General features: G+C 42.0%; 1 protein-coding gene across 1 annotated transcript; it reads right to left on the bottom strand.

The window, feature by feature from the left end:
• Positions 1-962: 962 nt before the first annotated feature.
• On the bottom strand, positions 963-20,174 carry rin1b (Ras and Rab interactor 1b). The gene is made up of 11 exons (XM_030076989.1): positions 20,031-20,174; positions 18,736-18,850; positions 18,399-18,471; positions 18,182-18,273; positions 17,166-17,332; positions 14,890-15,195; positions 13,669-14,200; positions 7,991-8,299; positions 6,917-7,048; positions 4,781-4,950; positions 963-1,314 (listed from the first exon to the last, which is right to left on the bottom strand). Exons 1-11 carry the CDS (start codon positions 20,172-20,174, stop codon positions 991-993), a joined length of 2,364 nt encoding a protein of 787 aa, XP_029932849.1. The 3' UTR covers positions 963-990.
• Between the last annotated feature and the right edge of the window lie 504 nt (positions 20,175-20,678).

Raw genomic sequence — 20,678 nt, 5'->3', positions numbered from 1 at the left:
TCTCAAAAAGGAAAAGAAAAAACACGTCTCCGTGGGTGATCCTAAAAATAAACATTTTAAAGCTTTCACCAAGCTTTGACACGTAAACCTGCTTTCATGAGTAACTTGTTTAAGAGTAAACATTTCATCTGTACTATCACAAAATGGCCTCTCGAGGAATGCGTGTAGATTGTCACATTTTCTCCTCTAATTTACTGGCATCCCTGCTTTCCTCAGCTCAAAACAACATCTCTGACTCTCTTTCCTTACTTGACTTTGGTATTGAGGTTTGGTCTTGGCTATTTTAGCAAGTAGAAAACAATCTTTTCTCAATCAAACACTAGCAATAATAATCCAGGGGGAAGCTTTGTATCCCCCCAAATGATCAACACCACGTCTCCAACCAAGCTTAAGCAGACTGTTACACGTAAGATGAAGGAATAAAATATCCAACTGTTGTTAAGATTTTACCCAGAACTATACCGTGAAAGGGTTACATCACTGAGGTGGTCGCTTTGCCCTCTTGTGCGCATACAGGAGCTGTTTTTGTGTCCAGGCAACAGCAGTCTTGTGGACTTTCTCTTTGGAATTGAGCCTCCTCAGTTTTTAATGACGTAATCCCTTCAGGATATAACTCTGGGTTCTCAAATAACATCCACCTCCATTAATTACACATTTCCATGTCACAAATAGTACACTCCTTTTGACTACCAGCCACTATGTGGTACATAGTACAGCTTTTGGCAATGGTCCCTATGTTGGTCTGTTCTGTATGTTGGTCCATTGGGGGAAAGTTTACCATTTGAGGTCTGCTCCTAGTCTTGAGAAGGGCTGTAGGTTTTGACAACATGTCCTGACCCACGACGAGACACAACACAGCTTTTTTAGCAAACCGACACCGGCGGAGAGAAAGAGACAGAACATGAGAGAGGGAGAAAAGTGAGAGTGACCATCCATCGACCATCCCTCCTCTCCTCCTCCCTCCTTCCTTCCTTCCTCCATCCCTCCCACTCACTCCTCACACACCGACTCGCTCAGGTCCACAGCGCCGCCTCTGGTCAGCCGCCGCATCTTGCTGAAGTCGTGGTCGGTCCTCAGGTAGGACAGCGAGGGGCCGCCCTCGCTGTGGCTGGCCAGGTCCTGTGGCTGGGCCTGGGGCGGCAGCGCCCTCATCTCACCGCCGCTGCGCCAGTACAGGGTGTATTGCTGGGGGTCCGACACGCCGAAGGTGTCGGCACACAGCTGTGCCAGGGCCTGGCTGGTCTCCCCGGCTCTCCACTGCAACGTCCGCACCGCACTTCGCTCCCCGTCCTGGAACAGTATCCGAACGTACCTCTGGAGAGGAGGGAGGGAGGGAGGGCAAGAGAGAGAGAGAGAAAGAAAAACAGTAAGAAAGATGAGCATTTAAACTGGACCCATGCAAAGCCAAGGTCGAGAGGCTTATGGAGGGAGGGCAGATGAGGGGGAGGAAGAGAGAGAGAGGGATGGAGCAAGAACAAGAGGAGGAATGTGACCTGTACAAGGCTGACACACTACAGTAAATGAGTCACAACGATTTTCACAGAAGAAACTGTATAGATTTCTAAAGCAACGCTTCTACTTCTGCTAAGCAGATGGACATGCAAACAAACTGTGAGCTTCATATGAACATCAACATCTTTCTATAAACAACATCAACATCTTTCTATAAACAACATCAACATCTTTCTATGAACAACATCAACATCTTTCTATAAACAACATCAACATCTTTCTATGAACAACATCAACATCTTTCTATGAACAACATCAACATCTTTCTATAAACAAAATCAACATCTTTCTATGAACATCAACATCTTTCTATGAACAACATCAACATCTTTCTATAAACAACATCAACATCTTTCTATAAACAACATCAACATCTTTCTATGAACATCAACATCTTACTATGATCAGAATCAACATCTTTCTATGATCAGAATCAACATCTTTCTATGAACAGCTTCACCATCGCAAAATTATTCTAACATCTGTTGCCTGTTACAGCTTCAGTGGCAAATTAGCAATATTAATCCATGAGCTCAGGTCCGTCAATCACAATCCATTAAGTTTGCACTGACTAAATACTCTGCCAAAGTTTTTTTTTTTTTTTTTTTGCATGCTTAATGGCAACCGCTTGACCCAAAAAATGCAATGAATTGCTCTTCAGTCCATACAAAAACTTTTTCACATGAGGAGAGAAAAAAAAAAAAAAAAAGCAGAAGTGATCATACACACAACTGGCTGTCTCAACAATTGCCGCTCTTCAACACTTTCAGTACCACCAATTGCGCTGTACCAAAGCTATTATATAATGTCAGATCCACCTACAAACGCCTTCACAGCCCTCTTTAAACCACACACTCATACATACACTCACTCACACACACACACACACATACACACACATACACTACTGAACATACTCCAGCTAACTAACTAAATATACAATCTTGAGAAACTAGTGACAACCCCATTGATTGCCACACACTGCCACACACACACACAACTCATCCTACACACACACACATAAACACACACTAATCGACACCCCCACTTCACATACAGCTACACAACTATCTACCAAAAAAAAAAAAAAAAAAAAAAAAAAAACACCAATTATCATCAACAGGTCTGCACTCAAGAAAACCTCCAACATCATCAACTTACAGAGTCACTGAGATCCTCACTGTCCGTGTGCATATTGTGTGTGCCTGCTTCGTTGGGTAGATGCAGCTCAATAAATTTCATGTTATCTGACCGCCCACTTCTTCATATCACTTGGCTCACTGATCCCCGCCTGTGTCAGTGGAAAATCTGGCTGCCGGGTGAGTTAGATCGGCTATTTGAAGCCAGGAGAGGCACCACGTGACGAGGCAGAAACGTTGTGGATGACAATGCCTTCCATGGCATCTGGTGGACCATTAGACCAATTTGGGGCCAGAAGAATGAATGATAGGAAACGGTAGGGAAAGTCAGTTCTGTGTGTGTGTATGTGTGGAAGTGTGTGTGTGTGTGTATTACTGTAAGTCTGGCTGGCAGTGTGGCATAAGCCGCTATCCTCAGGTCACCGGATTACCTCTAAAAATGTCTAAAAACTAATCCTCTCAAATGAATATGAAATATGTTGCACGCAAAAGGTGCTGAAATCCAGGTGTGTGGTGTCTGAAGTGCATCGAGTGGTGTTAACAAGCCTAGAGGACTGTTATTCTTTATTTCACTTTTGACTTGTGGATTACTTCTAGCATCTATCAATAGAAAACACGAGGGCTGCAACTTCCCCAGCAGCAACATTACACTGTAAAAAAAAAAAAAAAAAAAGTCATGTAGTCTCATATTCAGTCTTTACATCTTGTTTTTCTTCAGACTAGTGAAAAAATCTGCCAGTGAGATAATTCCACTTATTCCTAAGGCGGTTTCACGTTTTTCAGGATTTTGTCCTGTGAACAAGTATAAATATGTTGAACAAAGGCAGAATGAGGCAGATCAGCCCACTACGATCAAGAAAATGACAGTTAATTCAAGAAAATTAGGCATTCTCCATTATACACAGGGACTTAAAAAAACATCTGGAAACAAGTTGATTAGCGTCGGAAGCAAGAGCGGGAGCAGAGACGAGAGCTGAATCAAATATGGGTCACCGTTGCTTATCCAAACCCACCTGCTGCTAGTTCGCAACTACAGGACAACCTTTTTCTGCACAGCACACATCGCCATCAATGTAATTAATGCTTTGTCTGACCTGTTTGAGTGGATTATCGCAGCGGTTTTATTGCTGTTGGTGTTGTCGTGCCATTTTAGTCATTGCGAGCTACCAGAAAGACGTTCAAGTTTGAGTCGCTAAATCAATTCCAATCCGAAAAGAAGTTGCAAATAATCATTAGTGTTTCTTTAAACTGGTCTTGGCGTGTGATATTTTATGGTATTGTTTGCAGCAGAGGTTCTTGAACTTTTCCAGCAGGTGATCAGGTTCATGTTAGTGTTGTTGTCACAGAACCTTGTAAGCGTTTTTGGGTTGTGACCCTTCTTTTAAGAAGCATCAGATGCAGCATTGCCCAGCCCTCCAAGTATCACTCAAGCTGTGGTTTGTGTTCTGTTGTTCTGTCGCTATTCATGCATCAATACGTGGTCTTACAGTTTTTAATACGGTGCTCTCATCCAAAATAACATCAGTGATCGGAAACAACAAACTAATTCCAATACCCATCCAAACTTTGGAAAAACCAGTAGATGTCTGCAAAACCATATGTTTCCAAATACAAAGTTTGATACTTCATTTCACGTTGCCATCACATCACATTCACATGACATGCACCTAATTGTTATAAGAGGGAATATTAACACATTCATAACCACAATAAATGCTAATTGCTAAACTGCTGCACCTTAAGTTAACAAACGTGACATGTAAAATTCCCCGACTTTCCCATGACTGTCTGTGACTAAAATGTTGAATTATAATGATCTGTAAAAAAAAAAAAATTACAGGATTTTTTGCCCTTAACCAAAACGCTTCCAATTCAGAGATCTTATTTAAATTCATCATTTAGCTCTGTTCTAGAGGGGAAGTGAATAGAAAATAAAGTTTCACAAATTTTCCTGATATTCAGTGGCTTGACTTTGCAAAATCCCATAACTTTCCAAAAATTACATGACCTGTGTGAACCTGGAATATAATTGTGCTTGCTATGGATCAGCCTCATGAGAGACCTACATTGCCATAACACCACGAGCCATTCAACAGCGTAGAACCAAATTCAACCAAAGAACCTCTTACCTGAGTCTGCTGGTTCTCCTTGTGTCTCTGGGCCTCTCGGTTCCGTCTGCAGCCCCACTCCCTCAGCGCCTCCTGGGCCTCCTGGGTCAGACCGGCGGGGGGCGGCTGGTCTCCCTCCAGGCTCTGGATCAGACGCAGGCTGGCGTAGACGCTGGTCAGGTAGTAGCCACCTGGAGAAACCGAAAGAGCGCAGAGAACTTCAAAAGGAGAAAGTCCGACAATTAAAAAAGTTTATTTCTGTTACGGTGCTCAGCGGGCGTCCTGCTCCATCAGAGTGGCAGCTACAAGCCTAAAATGTAACCGTGACGCTGGAAAAAAGACGGATCTGTTCATTAGTTATTACAGCAGAGGCGCTGGTCATGGTTTACCAGTTAGAGCAATCTACCCATCCAGACAATTTCTGTGTGATTTGGTGAAGTTTCCAAATGTCACATGCCAGCTTTTGATGGTTTGAGCTCCACAAATGAATACCCATCAAGACAAGGGAGATCAACGCATACCGGAAACCTCAACAAATCACACACAAAATGACCAGGATGGATAGATTGCACCAAGCTAAGTGGGAATATATAAATGTATTTTGAAGTGTTACGTGCCATGCTGAGACTCTTATCTCTTCATATTAACTTTGTGCTTGAATCTGAATTTGTGTGTATGTTGTGTGCACAATTTAATTTCACTAGATCTGCAGATGTGGTTGCAGTCGTTTCTCCAATTTTTCATCCTCAATTGAATTAAAGTGAACGCTAACTGAGAGGCACACAGGGGTGGACTGCACACCGGTAAATGAAAGCAAAGGGGAAAAAGTGTCAGGCCACATGTGCCACTTGACTGAGAACCCTTGTGTGGTGTTTCCGCCACTGGAGTTATCTCAAACAAGCTGCTGAGGGCGAAGGTCAAGCACTACTGCAGTGTGATGACAGCTGCTGGGCCAAGAGGCTGCACACATGCAGACATGCACACGACACCCACTGCATCTTGGTAAAACATTTCTGGTAACATTTTATAATAGCGATCATTAGTATGTAATTTATAAGACATTAGTAAATGATGAACAACATTAATACACCTTTGCAAATAATTACTTAATTCTATGTAAACATAATAAATATGTTGTAAGTTATCAATAAATGATTAGTTAACTGAAATGTTTACCAACAAATCATTAGGGAATGATTGAGTGATATATTTATAATATATTTACTAATTGTTAATTACTTTTTCATAGTTAATCATTTATAGATGACTTACAACATATTTGTGATATGTTTACATCATATTAACAAATAGTTTACAAAGCTTTATTAATGTTTTGTTCATGATTTATTCACCATTAATTAATATCTTATAAATTATTATTATTGTTATAAAGTGTTACCAATTTTGGTAAGATTGATATGGCAGTCTTACACACCTTGAGTCTTGCCATTTAACTAACCATTCACTGTTATTTATGTTGTTATGTATATTTTCATGTATGTTTTCATGTTTGTTTTTAGTTTTAGTTTTATGGGCTGATTTGATTTCATAGCTTTTGGCCGTATGAAAACCTTTCAGGCACCAAGGTATAAACTAAAAATAAAGGAGGATTTTTTTTTTTTCTGAGAACCTCTCCAAACATGTTGGAGATTCAAGGTCTCCAGCTGACAACAGCAAAGTGATGATGACGAGGCAAGGCAGCAAAACTTGATTTCTAAGGTTTCTGTGAAGCACATTTCACTCCAGGCGGAAGCACAATGCACTCCACCGAGCGTGGGCCACGACGGGGGGCGAAGTCAAATAAGTAAAACAATACAGAGACATAAAATAATTAAGACCAGCAACCGACCAGCAAAAAAATAAGACTTGTCAAGTAAAACCATTAAAAAGATGGAAAATAAAGATAAAATTGGGTCAAATTATAATTACAACCAGCAACTGGCCGATAAATGTGAGATGAGAGATAAAAACCATTAAGAAAGGTATGAATAAAATAAAATAAAATTAAATAAAATTAAGTAAAACCAGAAAACCAGACTACTTGAAGGTGCAGCTAAAAGAGAATGTTTTCAGCTGACTTTTAAAAGATGGTAGCACTGCAGCACGTCTAACATGGCTTGGTAGAGAAAGTATGAAAGTATGAAAAGCGAGCCGCACCCTCTCCGCAGAGCCAGGAGGGCTCCAGCAGCTCCATCATGTACTCCACGTCTATCAGGATGTGGGGCCGGTTACACTCCACCATCACATACGACAGCGAAGGCAGGAAGTCCTCCCAGCTCACCGGCTGGCCTGCAGACGAGAAAGGAGCGCAGCATTAGAGGAGGATGCAGGTTATGGCTTCATCGTAATTATTCTGATGAGGGGTGCTGACATTTTCACTTCAATTATTCAGCTGTTATGATACATGAGGACTATTTTTCTTTTTTTTTTTTTTTGTATGCATCCCTGAGGAAGAATTTGTCTTTTGGTATTTTTTAGGTGTCACCGAGACTGCATTACACCCCTAGAGGTGGTCAGTTACTTTAGCAGAATTAAAGGGACAGTTCACCCAAAATTTAGATATATATAAAAATAATAATAATAATAATAATAATAATAATACAGCTTATCTATCCATGTAGCTTATTTCTGAGTGATTTGGCGAGGTTTCCAGTCTGTCTCCCTTCACACCGACACAAAGGACTTGAATGGGTGCTCTTTTGTGGATTTCAAACCATTAAATAATGTACTTGTGAAAAACATCAACACATAATTACCCGACATAATCCACAGAGGGCTAAAGAGCAGACAGTTTCTCTGGGAACTATTACCTGCCAAAGAACACCTGCCAACATTATGTTTCCACTTCTCATTTGTATTCACTGGGGGTCAACAGATATAGTTTGATGATGTTCGTAGGCAGGAAATAGTTCCCAACTCTTTTCTCTCGAGAGCTGTGAAGTATGTCAGGTGTTGGTGCCACTGTTTTTTTGGAAAGAGCTCCTGTTTGCTGAGTTTTTAAACAGATAAATCGTTTACAGTTCGAGCTCCAAAAAAGAAAGCCCATCAAACCTAATTGTACTGGTGAGTGTATTTTGGGTGAACTGTCCCTTTAAGACTTGGGCTCAACTTGAGACTGAGCCAAACTGCTGCTAAGATTAATTAATTTTATCACGATATGTATTTGGTTCCACAAGGGCTTTGTAATGGCACAGGCTTCATTTTTGACCCGGCCTCATCAGAGACACTCACCGTGTAAGGACCCCATGGCCTTCTGGACGCACTTGCACACTTGCAGCAGCAGCAGCACCTTATCAATAGGTGAGTACGTCCTCTGCATCATTATCAGCTTCTGCTTCACCCTCTCCACGTCACGGCTGTCCGGGACGCCCGTCTGCACCCCCAGATGCTCCATGGCCCTGTCCCCCTTCAGCTGCAGCAGGCTCTTGCTGAGGCGCTGGTTGGAGCCATCCTGAATGTGCAGCATGACCAGGGCTTGGTCCAGCAGGGACTTGAGCGGCCGGAGCACACAGGTGAACATGGCCCGCTCCAGCGCCAGGTCTGGGGAGATGCGAGGAAAGTTGGGTCAAATGTTACTTTATTATCCAGAGCAGGAAATTCATACGATCAAGGTGCAAATCAACACAACAAGCCTTAACAAACAACAGCAGAAGATATTTCGCCCCTGCTGGTCCCATCACTGAGTGACCAAACTTTGTTCAAACCCACAGAGCTTTATCTTAATTTCTAGCGGTGATCTCAAGCTTTCCAAAGATGCAAAATACTTCCTGCTGAATTGCAAGGAAATGTGTATAAAATGACGCACAAGACATGTAGATATTTTGTATTTGATGTAATACTGCAGCCATAAAACAATGGCATCTTGGGTCTGAATATTTCACTCAGTATAAGTTTGATGTAGCTTCGGTTTTGCAATCAACAGATACAAAATATGTACTATTGTCATACAATATGGGGAAAAGTGCTTTCTCTAACTTTGAAGTTACTTAAGGGGAAATTTAAGGGGAAATCCGAGTTTAACTACACTTCTGCCTCGTACTATTAGCTGTTTTTCACATATTGAAACATATAATAAGTACAAATGGAGACATTTAAAAAGTATATCATACGAAAAAGCGTGGCAGCTGTTTAAACAATAAAAGTGAAATAAAGAAATCTTAACATAAGCATAAAAGCCAAGAAACAAAAAGCAGGCTTAGAGATGACTGCTGAAAATGGTGATGACAGCAGGTACAAAGGACCAGGTTGTTCTGATATTTTACTGCAGTAATGTGCCCCTCTGAATCATTTTTTAAATTTTTTTTTTTTTTTTTATGTCATGGTTGTGAGGAATCGTTGTCGAGCTGCACTGGTGTTTTTTGCTTGATTCCGATGATCTTACTTTGATTATGCACACAACTTTGTTGCAGGATACCAGGATACGAAAAAAGACACTCTGAACTACAGGGACAGAATAGCCTGACTGACACGAAACCCTTTTACCTTGAGCTGCATTTTTTTTTTTTTTTTTTAAGCTTTTGATGCTGCACAGTCCTTGAAGTTGAGGTCATTGTCAGCCTCAACTCCAAGATATTGATTCGTAACCAATTTGGGTGGGAGGAACTACTTGGTCCTTTTAAAGCCCATAACCAGTTCAGTTTTCTTAACACTGACTTACTGAAATAGTTTATTGATTTCCAGGGTTTTATAAAGGGTTTCTTTCCAAGATAGAGTTGACAGTGTATCACGGGGGGAAGTATCGTGATATTTTAATATCTTGTCCCACCCCTATCATGACCATAAAAACCGCATATTGCATTGTACCTTGAAATAATCCCAGCCTATCATCCCATCTGTAGTGGCTAACATTTTTGCATGTGGGATTTTTTTGTGTTGTTCAATCTCTTGGTCTTTTGCTGTTAGTTTTTACAATGGAGGCATAACGTTTTGTAATGAAACCCTTCATGTATCGAAGAGAGGCTGAGATAGATGTTGGTCATGATACATAGAGCTGATTTTTACAAGTCATTTTGTCTCAAATTCAATCTTAAAATTTTTCTTTTCCTAAAACAAGTGAAAAAAATGCTGCCAGGATGAGATAGTCCCTCATCTTCCTGATGCAGAAGCAATGATTTAAAAAAAAAAAATGCTCACAAACAAATAATCTTAGGTCAAATGGCACAAGTAAAAACAGAAAACACACAAACATAACAAGCATGATCAGTAAACAGATGTTATTCCTGACAGTGGAGAGTCTCGGTTGCTTGACACTCTGCTACTATCCGGCCATCTGTGCATGATGGTTGCAGCTCATAAACACACAGAAAAGCCCACAGAAACAAGCCGATAAAAAAGGCACACATGTTTTCAAATCGAGGGATATCACTGAGTTTGGACTTTGGATGCAGTCCACACTCGCTGTGTGCACACACACACGCACACACACACACACGCATGCAGCCACGTGTCGGGTGTGATGCACAGAAGGCAGTGGAGGATGGAGAGGACTGTTCAGCTGCACTGGCAGGGGAAACCGACCAGCAGATATGTAAGAGCACTTGAGTGTGCACGCAAACTCATGGACATGCATACGCAGCATGCATACTCTTACTCACACGTGGACACACACACACACACATACACACACACACACGGTGGTTTTCCGCAGTCAGTGGGCAGTCCTGACTAAGTGGGTAAAAATTCTCCGGTGCTCACTGTTCTCCACTCATCATCAATATCCTCCTCTCCTCTTTATCGCTCACTGCTTCCCTGCTGTATAACGCACCCCCCCCCCATACCCTATCTATCTCTCATCGCTCTCTCTGCCCATCTATATCACTATATCATTTCCCCGAGTGATTAATCATTCACACCCTCCTCCCTCTGTGTCTCTAGGCCTACCTCTGCCTCCCTCTTTTCCCTCATTCTGCATCATCATCATCATCATCATCATCATCTCTGTTTTCTCTTTCTAAGTGTTTCCGCTGTGTTCATTTAGCAGCGGCGTGCCACCACAGCCAAAGAAAACAACGTGAGATTAACGGTCTGTCATCTAAAACTAAAATACGTGTGTGATTTTATTGTGATTGGCAAGTACAACCACCTCAACTTGAAATGTAACTTAGACCAAATATGGGACAAAACTAGAATTTTCCCCTCAGCTGCATAACATTACAATGAAAAAAAAAACAAAAAACAATGCTTTCTCCCTCAATCTCAGCGTCCCTCTCATTTTCAGAGAGGTTGAGGAGTAACAGATTACATGTAATGTGATTACAGCCATCTGAGTACAAAGGCGATGGTGTAAAATCAGATTACAGCAGGTTTTCACAGATTTGTACCTGATTACATTGGGAAAGTAGCCTTCGCAGTCCTGCCTATTTCTATCCCCCCCTCCCCCTCTCCCTTGAATCGTGCTGCTCTTCAAGAGAGCGTGGGACTGCGATATCTTTTTATGATAAACGAGGGGGAGAAAAAAAAATGCAAATGCCTCCCACTGACGCAATACAAGATAAATCAGAATCAGAGCGCAGGAAGGCAGAGCCACAGCGGTCGACCACTCTCCCCTAAAGCCTCTGCACTGCCAGGCAACCATCCATCATCATCACACACACACACACACACACACACACACACGCACACACACACACACACCTGCAAGCACACATAAAAGCATCCAAAAAGGAAAGCCCACGCGCAGCACTGTGTCAAAAGATCTAACTACGCTACTTCCATCCATCCAAAGTAACGCCCTGCATTGTCTTTACAAAGATGAGAAAATCTCCCGTGGCAGATTGAATGTAACAGATGTAAGTGCGAGTGCGCTGGGCAGGGCTTTCCTAACGCTGTTTTCTAAATACTGGAATATGAACTCCGGTGAATGAGGCTCTACGCCCCCCCACGCAAACTACTTTGTGTTGACAATGCCTTTTCACTGGAGCCTGGGCAACCCACCACTTATCAGAGAGGGCCGTCTGTTTCCATACACCTGCCTCCTCTGGCGGTGTGCGGGCTATAGACTCCCCTAATAGTGTGTTTGCTTTCTCCTGCCAACATGCCGCTTTCCACTAGTCCCCTAACGCACATTGTCTCCTTTTTTTTTTTTTCTTGATTTGGAAAAAAAAAAATGCTGTATCTCATGTATGCATGTGAGAAATTCACAGGGTTGAGAAGGTTGTGCTCCAAATAATGTTGACCACAGGATTACACGGACTACAGTAATCTCAGTTACTTTCAGTGTGTGTTTCCCATTAAATATCTGAGTAATAAAATAAATGTATTTATTAGTAATGGTGTCTCAGAGCACTGGTTAGCTGGCCTACTACTCAGCACCTTAATTGTTTGTTTATTTATTATCCACTACTCAGCACCTTACTTGTTTATTTTATTTTATTATCCATTATTCAGCACCATAACTGTTTATTTATTGGAAGTGGTGATTCCATGGGGCCGAATCAAGTCGGACAGTTCCCAAATCCCAGTACCGGGCGTCGGGTTCTGCCACTTGGTTTCCTGGTTTCATGGTTTCAAGCTTACCCTGTTCCATACTATCTACTATCTGTATACTTCATTTTTCATATTTATTATTACCATCGGTATATCTCACATTTCAACATTTCATATTCTTAGGTTAGTTTATTGTATATACTTAGCCCTTATTGTCTTTAGTGTATATATTTAGTATATTTAGTCTCTATTGTATTTACTTATTTTATGTTTTTTTATTGATGATGCTGCTGTAACGTGGGAATTTCCCAGTTTGGGATCAATAAAGTATACCTATCTATCTATCTATCTATCTATCTATCTATCTGCAAATTTTGACTTTCTATTTTTTTTATATTCCTTGTTTATAATGTTAATAGTGTTTATATTGCTTACTGCTATTTATCATCTGTGTATACTGCATATTTCTTCTAAATTTGCACATTGACCTACATCTATGCACATTTTATACACCTATGCACACGGCTTTTTGCACACTGTTGTACCTAGATCTCTAGTGTGCTGTACTTAGATCTTATTCTTTATTTTTTATTTATTTAATCTGTAATCTGTGGATACTGCTGAAAAACTGTGAATTTCCTTCGGGATGAATAAAGTATCTATCTATCTATCTATCTCTATCTGCAAATTTGCAATTCAACAAATAATTAAATGATTATGATATCTTTTTTTTGTGCATGATCATGGTGTTTTTGGAGGGTCAGCACCATCCACTGAGTGAGGCGCCAGTCCCAAGCCTTGAAACTGTGAATCTCTGGGGATAACTAAGCTGGGAAATGTTGCAGGACTTTGACTGCATGTGAGCAAAAAGTTTCCCGAGCAAAATTTGACAGAGTGAAGAAATTTCCACCATCCCTAAACCCGTTTCTGTGTTGGCTGAAACATGTCGTTAGGAAATATCTGCAAGTGTAAAATGTCACTCAAATGTGCCTTGGGGGTAGCAGCTGCGAAAAAAAAAAAGGAAAAAGGAAGTGTTATCTCACTTTGGAATTAGTGCTCTCAGATTCATAATCCATTCCCCGCCAATTACAAAGCCATGCACACAGATTTGCAAACTGTGCTCTCGGATTACGGTCCCTGTTCTCGGAAGAAAAAGCCATTTGAGCTATTTTGCGTTGATTGCAAATTCAAGGGCACAGTTTAAAATCTGGAGGCATGGATTTGTAGTTCGAGGTCATGGATTATGAATCTAAGAGCACAATTTGTAAGCTGAGCGTCCAGATTTCTAAACTGAGAGTACAGATTTACACATGGGTCTCTTTTCTCTCAGCTGACCCAAGCGGGGCTCGTACTTTAGTCTTCAGTCTCCTCTTCTTCTGTGACATGGCCAGACAATGTGTGGTTCTCTGGCCATTGAGATTTAACTCAATGTTTTATCAGTGGGTGAATATATCATTTTGGATTGAAACTCTTCATTTGTTTACCTTTCTCATTCTCAGGCACCAGAGTTTCAATGGGAGGCTCCAACTCTCCGCTGTCCAACAAGCAGCACTTAGCCTGGGACAGAAAGAGACGCAGGCCCTGCAGCAGCTCCACCGAGGTCACGCATGGAGAGGAAGAGGATGAAGAGGGATCCAGCTTTTTCAGCACTTCTATCTGCTGCGCGATGAAGTCCTGAACCATGGCCCCAAACATCGAGCGCCTGTCCCGGGACAGCTCCTCCACCAGCCGCGTCAGGCGCTTCTCCGGCGCGAAGAAGCACACAAACGCCGCGCTCATGCGGTGAAGCCCGCCGCGGCATCGCGAGCGCACGAGGGGCGGGCGCTGGTGGGCTTGCGTTCGCGGCTGACTCATAGTTTCTGAATCTGAATCCGAGTCGTCCATGCTGCTGAAGGAGCTGTTGCTGTCCAGCTCGACCAGGGAGGGAGCGGGACGGCTCTCCAAGGCCAGCACGGCCACCTCGATGCTCGGCTCCTCCGCTCGGACACCATGCTGGGGCCTTGTAGGTTCGTCCACCTGGGAAGAAGGCTGGAACAGGTGTGAGAGGGTAAAAATGATATAGCATTATAATCCACACTGACTTGTACACTGACTTGTAATAAATCAGAGTGAGTAAGTGAACACAATGGTAGGCCTTGGTTTAAATGCAAATACTTCTTCAGTGTTTTGTTTGACCACCTTGAAGTTCTGAATGACTCGAGTTTATGGCATCCAAGAGACAGTTCAGATAGGGACAGGTAAGCTGGCGATAACAGAAAGGAGCTACATTGAAAGACTGTAAACAAAAAGAGAGTGCCACTGTGTCTAAACGGTGAGAGAAAGGAAACAATCAGGCGCCCTTGGGGACGGAGCAATAACATCTAAGATGAAATAAAGATTGTCCATCCCTGTACAGGTAAGTAGTTCTTGGTTGGCAATCAAAAAAAAAGTCCTGTGATAAGGCTTGCCTGTTTAAATTGATCTTCCCATAACCTTGAAGAAGACTTTTGAGTTGAAATGCACTGGAGTTTTTTAGACTGCAAACCAACAAAGACGTACAAGCAGGACGTTCTTTGACTTGTGTGATTTTCTAAACTTCCTGGCAATCATTGATCTACATGAATAACCCTATATATATATATAAATACTCCAACTGGTTTAAAACAAGCACCGAGGATTATTATAAAATACTGTTAACCACAGGCCTGTGAGCTGTAAATAAAGACGCCAGCCTTGGTTCTTACCTGGGGTACAAAGGTCGACATGATGTCATCTTCCTCTGCAGAGCCGGGGGAAACAGCAGGGGTTCGCCTCAAGACCCCTGCCCCGGGATGAACTCTTCTCTGTGGGTTAGGACTGGCCTTCTGCAGCCTCTCTCCACCGCCGGGCACCTCCAAGGAGGAGGGAGGCGAGAAGGAGCCGACGCCCTCCAGAGACAGATTCATGGAGCATTCGTTGGAGAGCCGGAGCCTCATGCTGCGTTTTAAGCGGTGCCGTTTACTGGAGGCACCGTGGTTTGAATGTTGTGGCTGCTGTCAAAATGAAAAGAAAGAAAAAAACAGTTTTGAACGGATACAGCACTTCACCTTGGAAGATCCTCACACTGGCAAATTGTTTATTCTCCACAAGGGATGGAGTCAAGTGGAAGATAAACAGCAGATATATTAACAGTTAAAGGCAGACTGTGCAGTTTGAAATGGGAGGGCAAACCTCTTCTGTTTGCTAATGTTAAGAACGAGGCTGAGGAAAGATAAACCCCCTGAGGTTCATGCCAAGACTAATAACCCATAGAATTAATGCATCACTTTTAAATGCCTGTCTTGTCTCTGGTGTTTGATGCCAAATGTACAGAAAAACATAAACAATGGAGTGTAATGCTCTTATATTTCATATTATGGTGGAGTAAAAGAGCTGTCCTGAACTCCTGATGCATTTCTAAGTTCTGTTCTTTTGAAAATTGGGTGGCATTCATCATTTTTATATACCAAATTATAACAAGGTGGGGTGCCCTCCTCTTTGAAACTGCATAGTCTGCCTTTAACTAGAAGAGGAGACTGACTTTTTCATATAAGTCATACAACTATTTTGATGGGTTTTCTCACTGATTTAGTGTCATAAAACCTTTCTCGCACTATTAATGGCCATGAAAATCTCATGATCCAGTCTCCAAGACCTAAAGTAGTGTTGGCTTTTCTATCCGACCAGGTAGTTAAATGCATTCACCTGGCATGCTGCGTTCATTGCAGCTCTGAAATCTTAAAAACGAGCTCTGGCGTGTGAAAAAGTGAGCTTGATCCATCAATTTGGAATTACAAGTTGGAAATTCAGGTACAATTTCATAGTTCTGCTCTCTCTGATTTGAGTTCAAGTAACATCCGAGCACACAAACAAATCACAAGTGTTTACTTAGTCCTTAAATGTACTCAATGCAGTTTTCCAAACACACTTGTTTACATTGCAAATTTCTCACCAAAGCACATTGTTTGTGTCCTTGAGGCCTTATAAATACACGGAATGCATTTCCTACTTCAAAACACATTTGCAAGGCTTTCTTTTGAAATATTTTTTCTACATCAGCATCGCCCCCGTGCTCATGGCATGGAAGAACATGTTGTGTAAACAAAACAGAGACCCTGTTTTCCTAGCCTGCACCACTGGTCACTACTGCTCACAATCTACACTGACTACTTTCAAGCAAATACTATTGCATACCCTATTATTATTCTCCCAGGAGGAAAATGCAGTTTCTTCCAGGGATGCATGATTATATCAGCAAGGCTCTGGTATCGACCAATAAAGGCTTTAAAATGATTATCACCGTGCCAGATATTGGCAAAAATCCAATATTGTGCATCCCAAAAGAAAATAAATATGGCATATTGTACATAACTACAGCTGAAATAGTTTTCTTATTTTGCCCAGTGAATGTATACATTTCGAAAAGCATTGCATTTTATGTCTGCATCTGCTGGTGGGCCTTCACAATAAGAGCGATCATAGAAATATTTCAATTCCACTACAGGAGAGAGTTAATGTTCTCTGCAATGAGGTGGAAAAAATATGTGCATATATTGGTATCAGCACTGACAATCAGCCAAAAGAGTTGGAAAATAACGGCATATTGGATACTGGGAGAAAATCCAATATCGTGCATCCCTAGTTCCTTCCTCTGGTTGGCATCCATTTACCAGAAAATTGTCAGAAATTTAAAAGTCTGAGGTTCAGGGCTGCACTGAACGCAACATAAATCAGTTCCTATTAGACAGGCGCACCGGCAGCGGTGCTCTGGGTCTCAAGGACAGGAGTTGGGAGCTCCTGCCTTAAATCAAAAGAAAAGAACATTGAAGTCACCCACAGGGGAGTTATGAGTTGGTCATGTGACAGCACCGAGAGGTACGTTTCACAAAATCCACAGCGGCAGGAGGAAGCCGAGTCAAGTCTTCAGAGTGCGGTGGGTCAACGCTGGAAAGTGGTGGAGGCTCCTCGGAGCTTTGTGACTAACCTCCAGTTGCATGAAGAGGGGGTTTATGAAGCACAGTTTGCTGTATCTGCCTCGGGCCATCAGGTTGCACAGGTCCTGGGTCAGCGCCGCCTGGTCCTGACTGGTCGATGCCAACTGGTCCACTGGTCCGTTCAGCATCTCTGAGGCAGTGGGCGGGCTCCAAAACTCTGGTGGGAAATTCAGGAGATCAACTATTTTGTGAGTTAAGACCCCTCCAGTCACTGGGACACCCATTTCCAATCCCGTTTAAAGGAGCAGTCCATCCAAAATACAAAAAAGATGAGATATTTTTCCCATTCAGCCAAATATTTCCCAGTGATTTGGTGAGGTTTCCATTCTGTCTTCCTTTATCCCAATACAATGTGATGGGTGGATTTTACTGTGTGGAGCTCAAATTGTCAGATATGTACATGTGAAAACAGCAACAGATATTTCCAAAAACAATAATCAACATTATCTGAACCCCCCCCCCCCCCCAAAAAAAAAAAAAAAAAAGAAAGACAGAAATTATCTCTAGGGGTAAGTGGGTAAATGTCTTGTTTGTATTCTGGATAAACGGTTCCTTTAACACATAATCATGACATCAGTTAGATTCTTTTTTTCTGCTTGCTTTTTAAGTTTGTTTTTTTTTAACAAAAAATTATATAAGCTTTCAGTTCTCAGCTGTTGTCAAAAGTTTCTGTTTGAGCCACATCCATCTGCACAAATCCTTCCTCACACACACCGCACTAAGTGATATCATTATATACTTTGTTATGAGACTGATACCTTGACCATGGCTATACATACAGCAGAAGAAAAAAAAAATCAGAAAAAGAAATAAGTATTATGAAGCTGTCTTAAAGTTATGGCATTTTTTTTCTTTTCCCTATTTCCAACAATATTTCAATGCGACAGGTTTGTTTCCTGCCCTCTAGCCTTTCTGGTGTGGCCGCAAGAAGTAATAAAATATTTATACTGCAATTTTTTTTTTTTCCACCCTCCGTCTTCTGCAATACCTGTCACTGTCACTGTACCTTGTCCCATATGTGAGATGGCCTCCAGCTGCCTGTGGGACGTGGCTTTAGCGATGGCATCCGGTAGCTGCAACGGGAACGGCAACACATCCCTGCAGACAACAACAACAACAACGACAAAAGACAAAACAAATGTCAATGTGTGACAGTGAATGTGCTTGAAGTCCTGTTTTTGGGAAGGTTTGATTACTAATGACGTTATAAATCAGTGCAATACCTGCTGATACAGTAGAAGGCCACCAATCGACACAAATCAGGGAAGCTGAGCGCAGAGCTCTCCAAGGCAAAAGCTGGTAATAGAGCAGACAGAGTTTGATTGACAAGTGTGGAGGCGGCGGGAGACTTGCTCAAATTTAACAGGGAGTGTGGTCGTTCTTGAATAATTGGGAGGATCCATCTTCTTCATCTCCCGTCAACTCACCCAGCGATTGTAAAAAATGACACTGCACCACATACACTACGGTGATATTGTTGAGGGAAAACATGCGTGTTAAGTGTGTTGTTATGGCTGCAGGCGGCCGGCGTGTGTAGAATCGAGCTTGTTTCATACTCACTGGAGTCCTCCTCACAGATGAAGCACTCCTTCACAGAGGAGGCACTTCGGTCCGCTGTCACTCTCAAACACAGCACCTTTCTCTGAGTGGAGCTGCATTTACGCACCAAGAACGTCTGCGAGCAAAAAGGACAAATCATTGATTTTTTTTTAAAGTATAGAAATAATAAATAAGATAAATGAAAAGCATAATCAGGTAAATGATGAAAACACTAGCTACACAAAAGCAGGCAGGCAAAAGTTCACACACACTCCCACCCTGTCTCTCCCAACCGATTCAACATCAACCTGTAAGTGTGATTGATTTTCCCTAATGAAGGGGCAGTCACTGAATGAAACTTGCATTGATTTTAGTGCGCAGAGGTCGTTCCTTCTACACCGGCGCTATTGTCTTCAAAGTCAATGAAAGTTATCATTTCAAGTTCTGCAGGGTTGAATTTCACCTTTCAGAAGATGAGAGCTTGTAGCCTAGTAACTCTGAAGCTGAACAATCAGCCGTCTTAAATACTATGCAGTTAAGTCTGGTGGTTTTTATGTGGGAGATTGGTCAAATTTGCACAAAATGTGATTCAAAAATAACATTGTTTTGAACTAACAGGGACTACTTTTCGTGCCTCCACAGGGAGCGAATGTGGTGGGCAGCTGGAGCCTCGTGTGCACACAAAATCACTGTGCAGAGGATGAACACATGGCTGCTCATCTGAAACCTGCCTACATCAGCTAGGTGTTTCCTTTGGTAACATGCATGAACTTTACAGGCCATTTAATATGACATAACACATAATGTACGTTACAGAGTTAGCACAGAAGACAAAAACAAACGATCCATGTGGACAACTCTGTTGGCAAATTAAAGCTGCACTTTGCAAAATTGTTGAGGGCTGATTGAAGTGAGGACTCAACCTAAAAAAAAAAAAAAAAAAAAAAAAAGTGGAATAAGCACATAATCTGTCTGATTTTTCATTAAACCCATCACACATTTGTTTGCAGCATATACTGGGAATGAAAGTGTATACAAGCACAGGGTAGCTGCTAAAGGGTTAGTTGTCTGATATTTGTACATGCAACATAACAGACAAATAAATAAATAAATGAAAATACTAACAATTATAACAACACTAATAATAATAAATAAAAAAAAACAAGAAAAGAAAAGATGAATAGACATAAAATATCAGTGACCCTCACTTCAGTCGACCCTCGGCAATTGTGCACTTTTAATGGGTATGTGGAACAACAGGCTCAAGATTTTGGCATTATCCCTTTAATCGACACTGCGGTATGATCGGTGCTCACCCCGACCGGCTCTCTCAGCAGGATGTAGAGGGCGGAGTCTTGGTTGAGTGACAGCTGCAGCCAGACGGGGTGTGTGAGGAGCAGACGGTCCAAGACGCTGAAGGCCCTCTGGGAGCCTTGCTGGGAGCAGCCCACCTCCTGCATCTTCAACACACACCAAAAGCCACAGGTCACATGATCGGTCTGCGTTTTTACCAGAGATGGGATCAAGTCACCTATGTGCAAGTCCCAAGTCTTAAACTTCCAAGTCCAAGTCAAGTCTCAAGTTTTTTATTTTTTGTCAAGTCAAGTCACAAGTCATTAAAACAGCGACTTGAGTCGACTCAAGTCCAAGTCGCAATGACTCAAGTCCCCATCTCTGGTTTTTACTCGCTCTGTTCTGTGAAAAAGCTCAGCTGAGTTGCAGCAAACTAATATGAGATGCTCGAAACTCCTTTTGCTCCCCGTCTTTGCCCTGGCTCATGTTTTAATTTACCTGTTAGTCCGTCAGCTCGGTTATATTTCAAATAAACTGCGACTCTTTCTCCCACTGCTTCTGCTCATGTGGATTTGCATCTTTTGTTTCGTGTTGATGAAGTGAGGATGAGTTGTATTAAGGTGATTACTATGCGTACAGTATGTCAGTGTGATTTGCTGTGTGAGTTTCCC

The sequence above is a fragment of the Myripristis murdjan genome, chromosome 18, assembly GCF_902150065.1.
Source record: "Myripristis murdjan chromosome 18, fMyrMur1.1, whole genome shotgun sequence".
NCBI lineage: Eukaryota > Metazoa > Chordata > Actinopteri > Holocentriformes > Holocentridae > Myripristis > Myripristis murdjan.
Note: the sequence above shows the minus strand (reverse complement) of the source record. Positions and strands in the feature narration are given on the sequence as shown.

Excerpts from the sequence above, each read along its gene's own strand:
- rin1b (XM_030076989.1), bottom strand. The coding sequence starts at position 20,174 with ATGCAGGAGGTGGGCTGCTCCCAGCAAGGCTCCCAGAGGGCCTTCAGC. Across the intron at positions 18,851-20,030 it reads TGCTGAGAGAGCCGGTCGGG|ACGTTCTTGGTGCGTAAATG; the intron begins GTGAGCACCGAT and ends TTTTGCTCGCAG. Across the intron at positions 4,951-6,916 it reads CTCCTGGCTCTGCGGAGAGG|GTGGCTACTACCTGACCAGC; the intron begins GTGCGGCTCGCT and ends CGGTTTCTCCAG.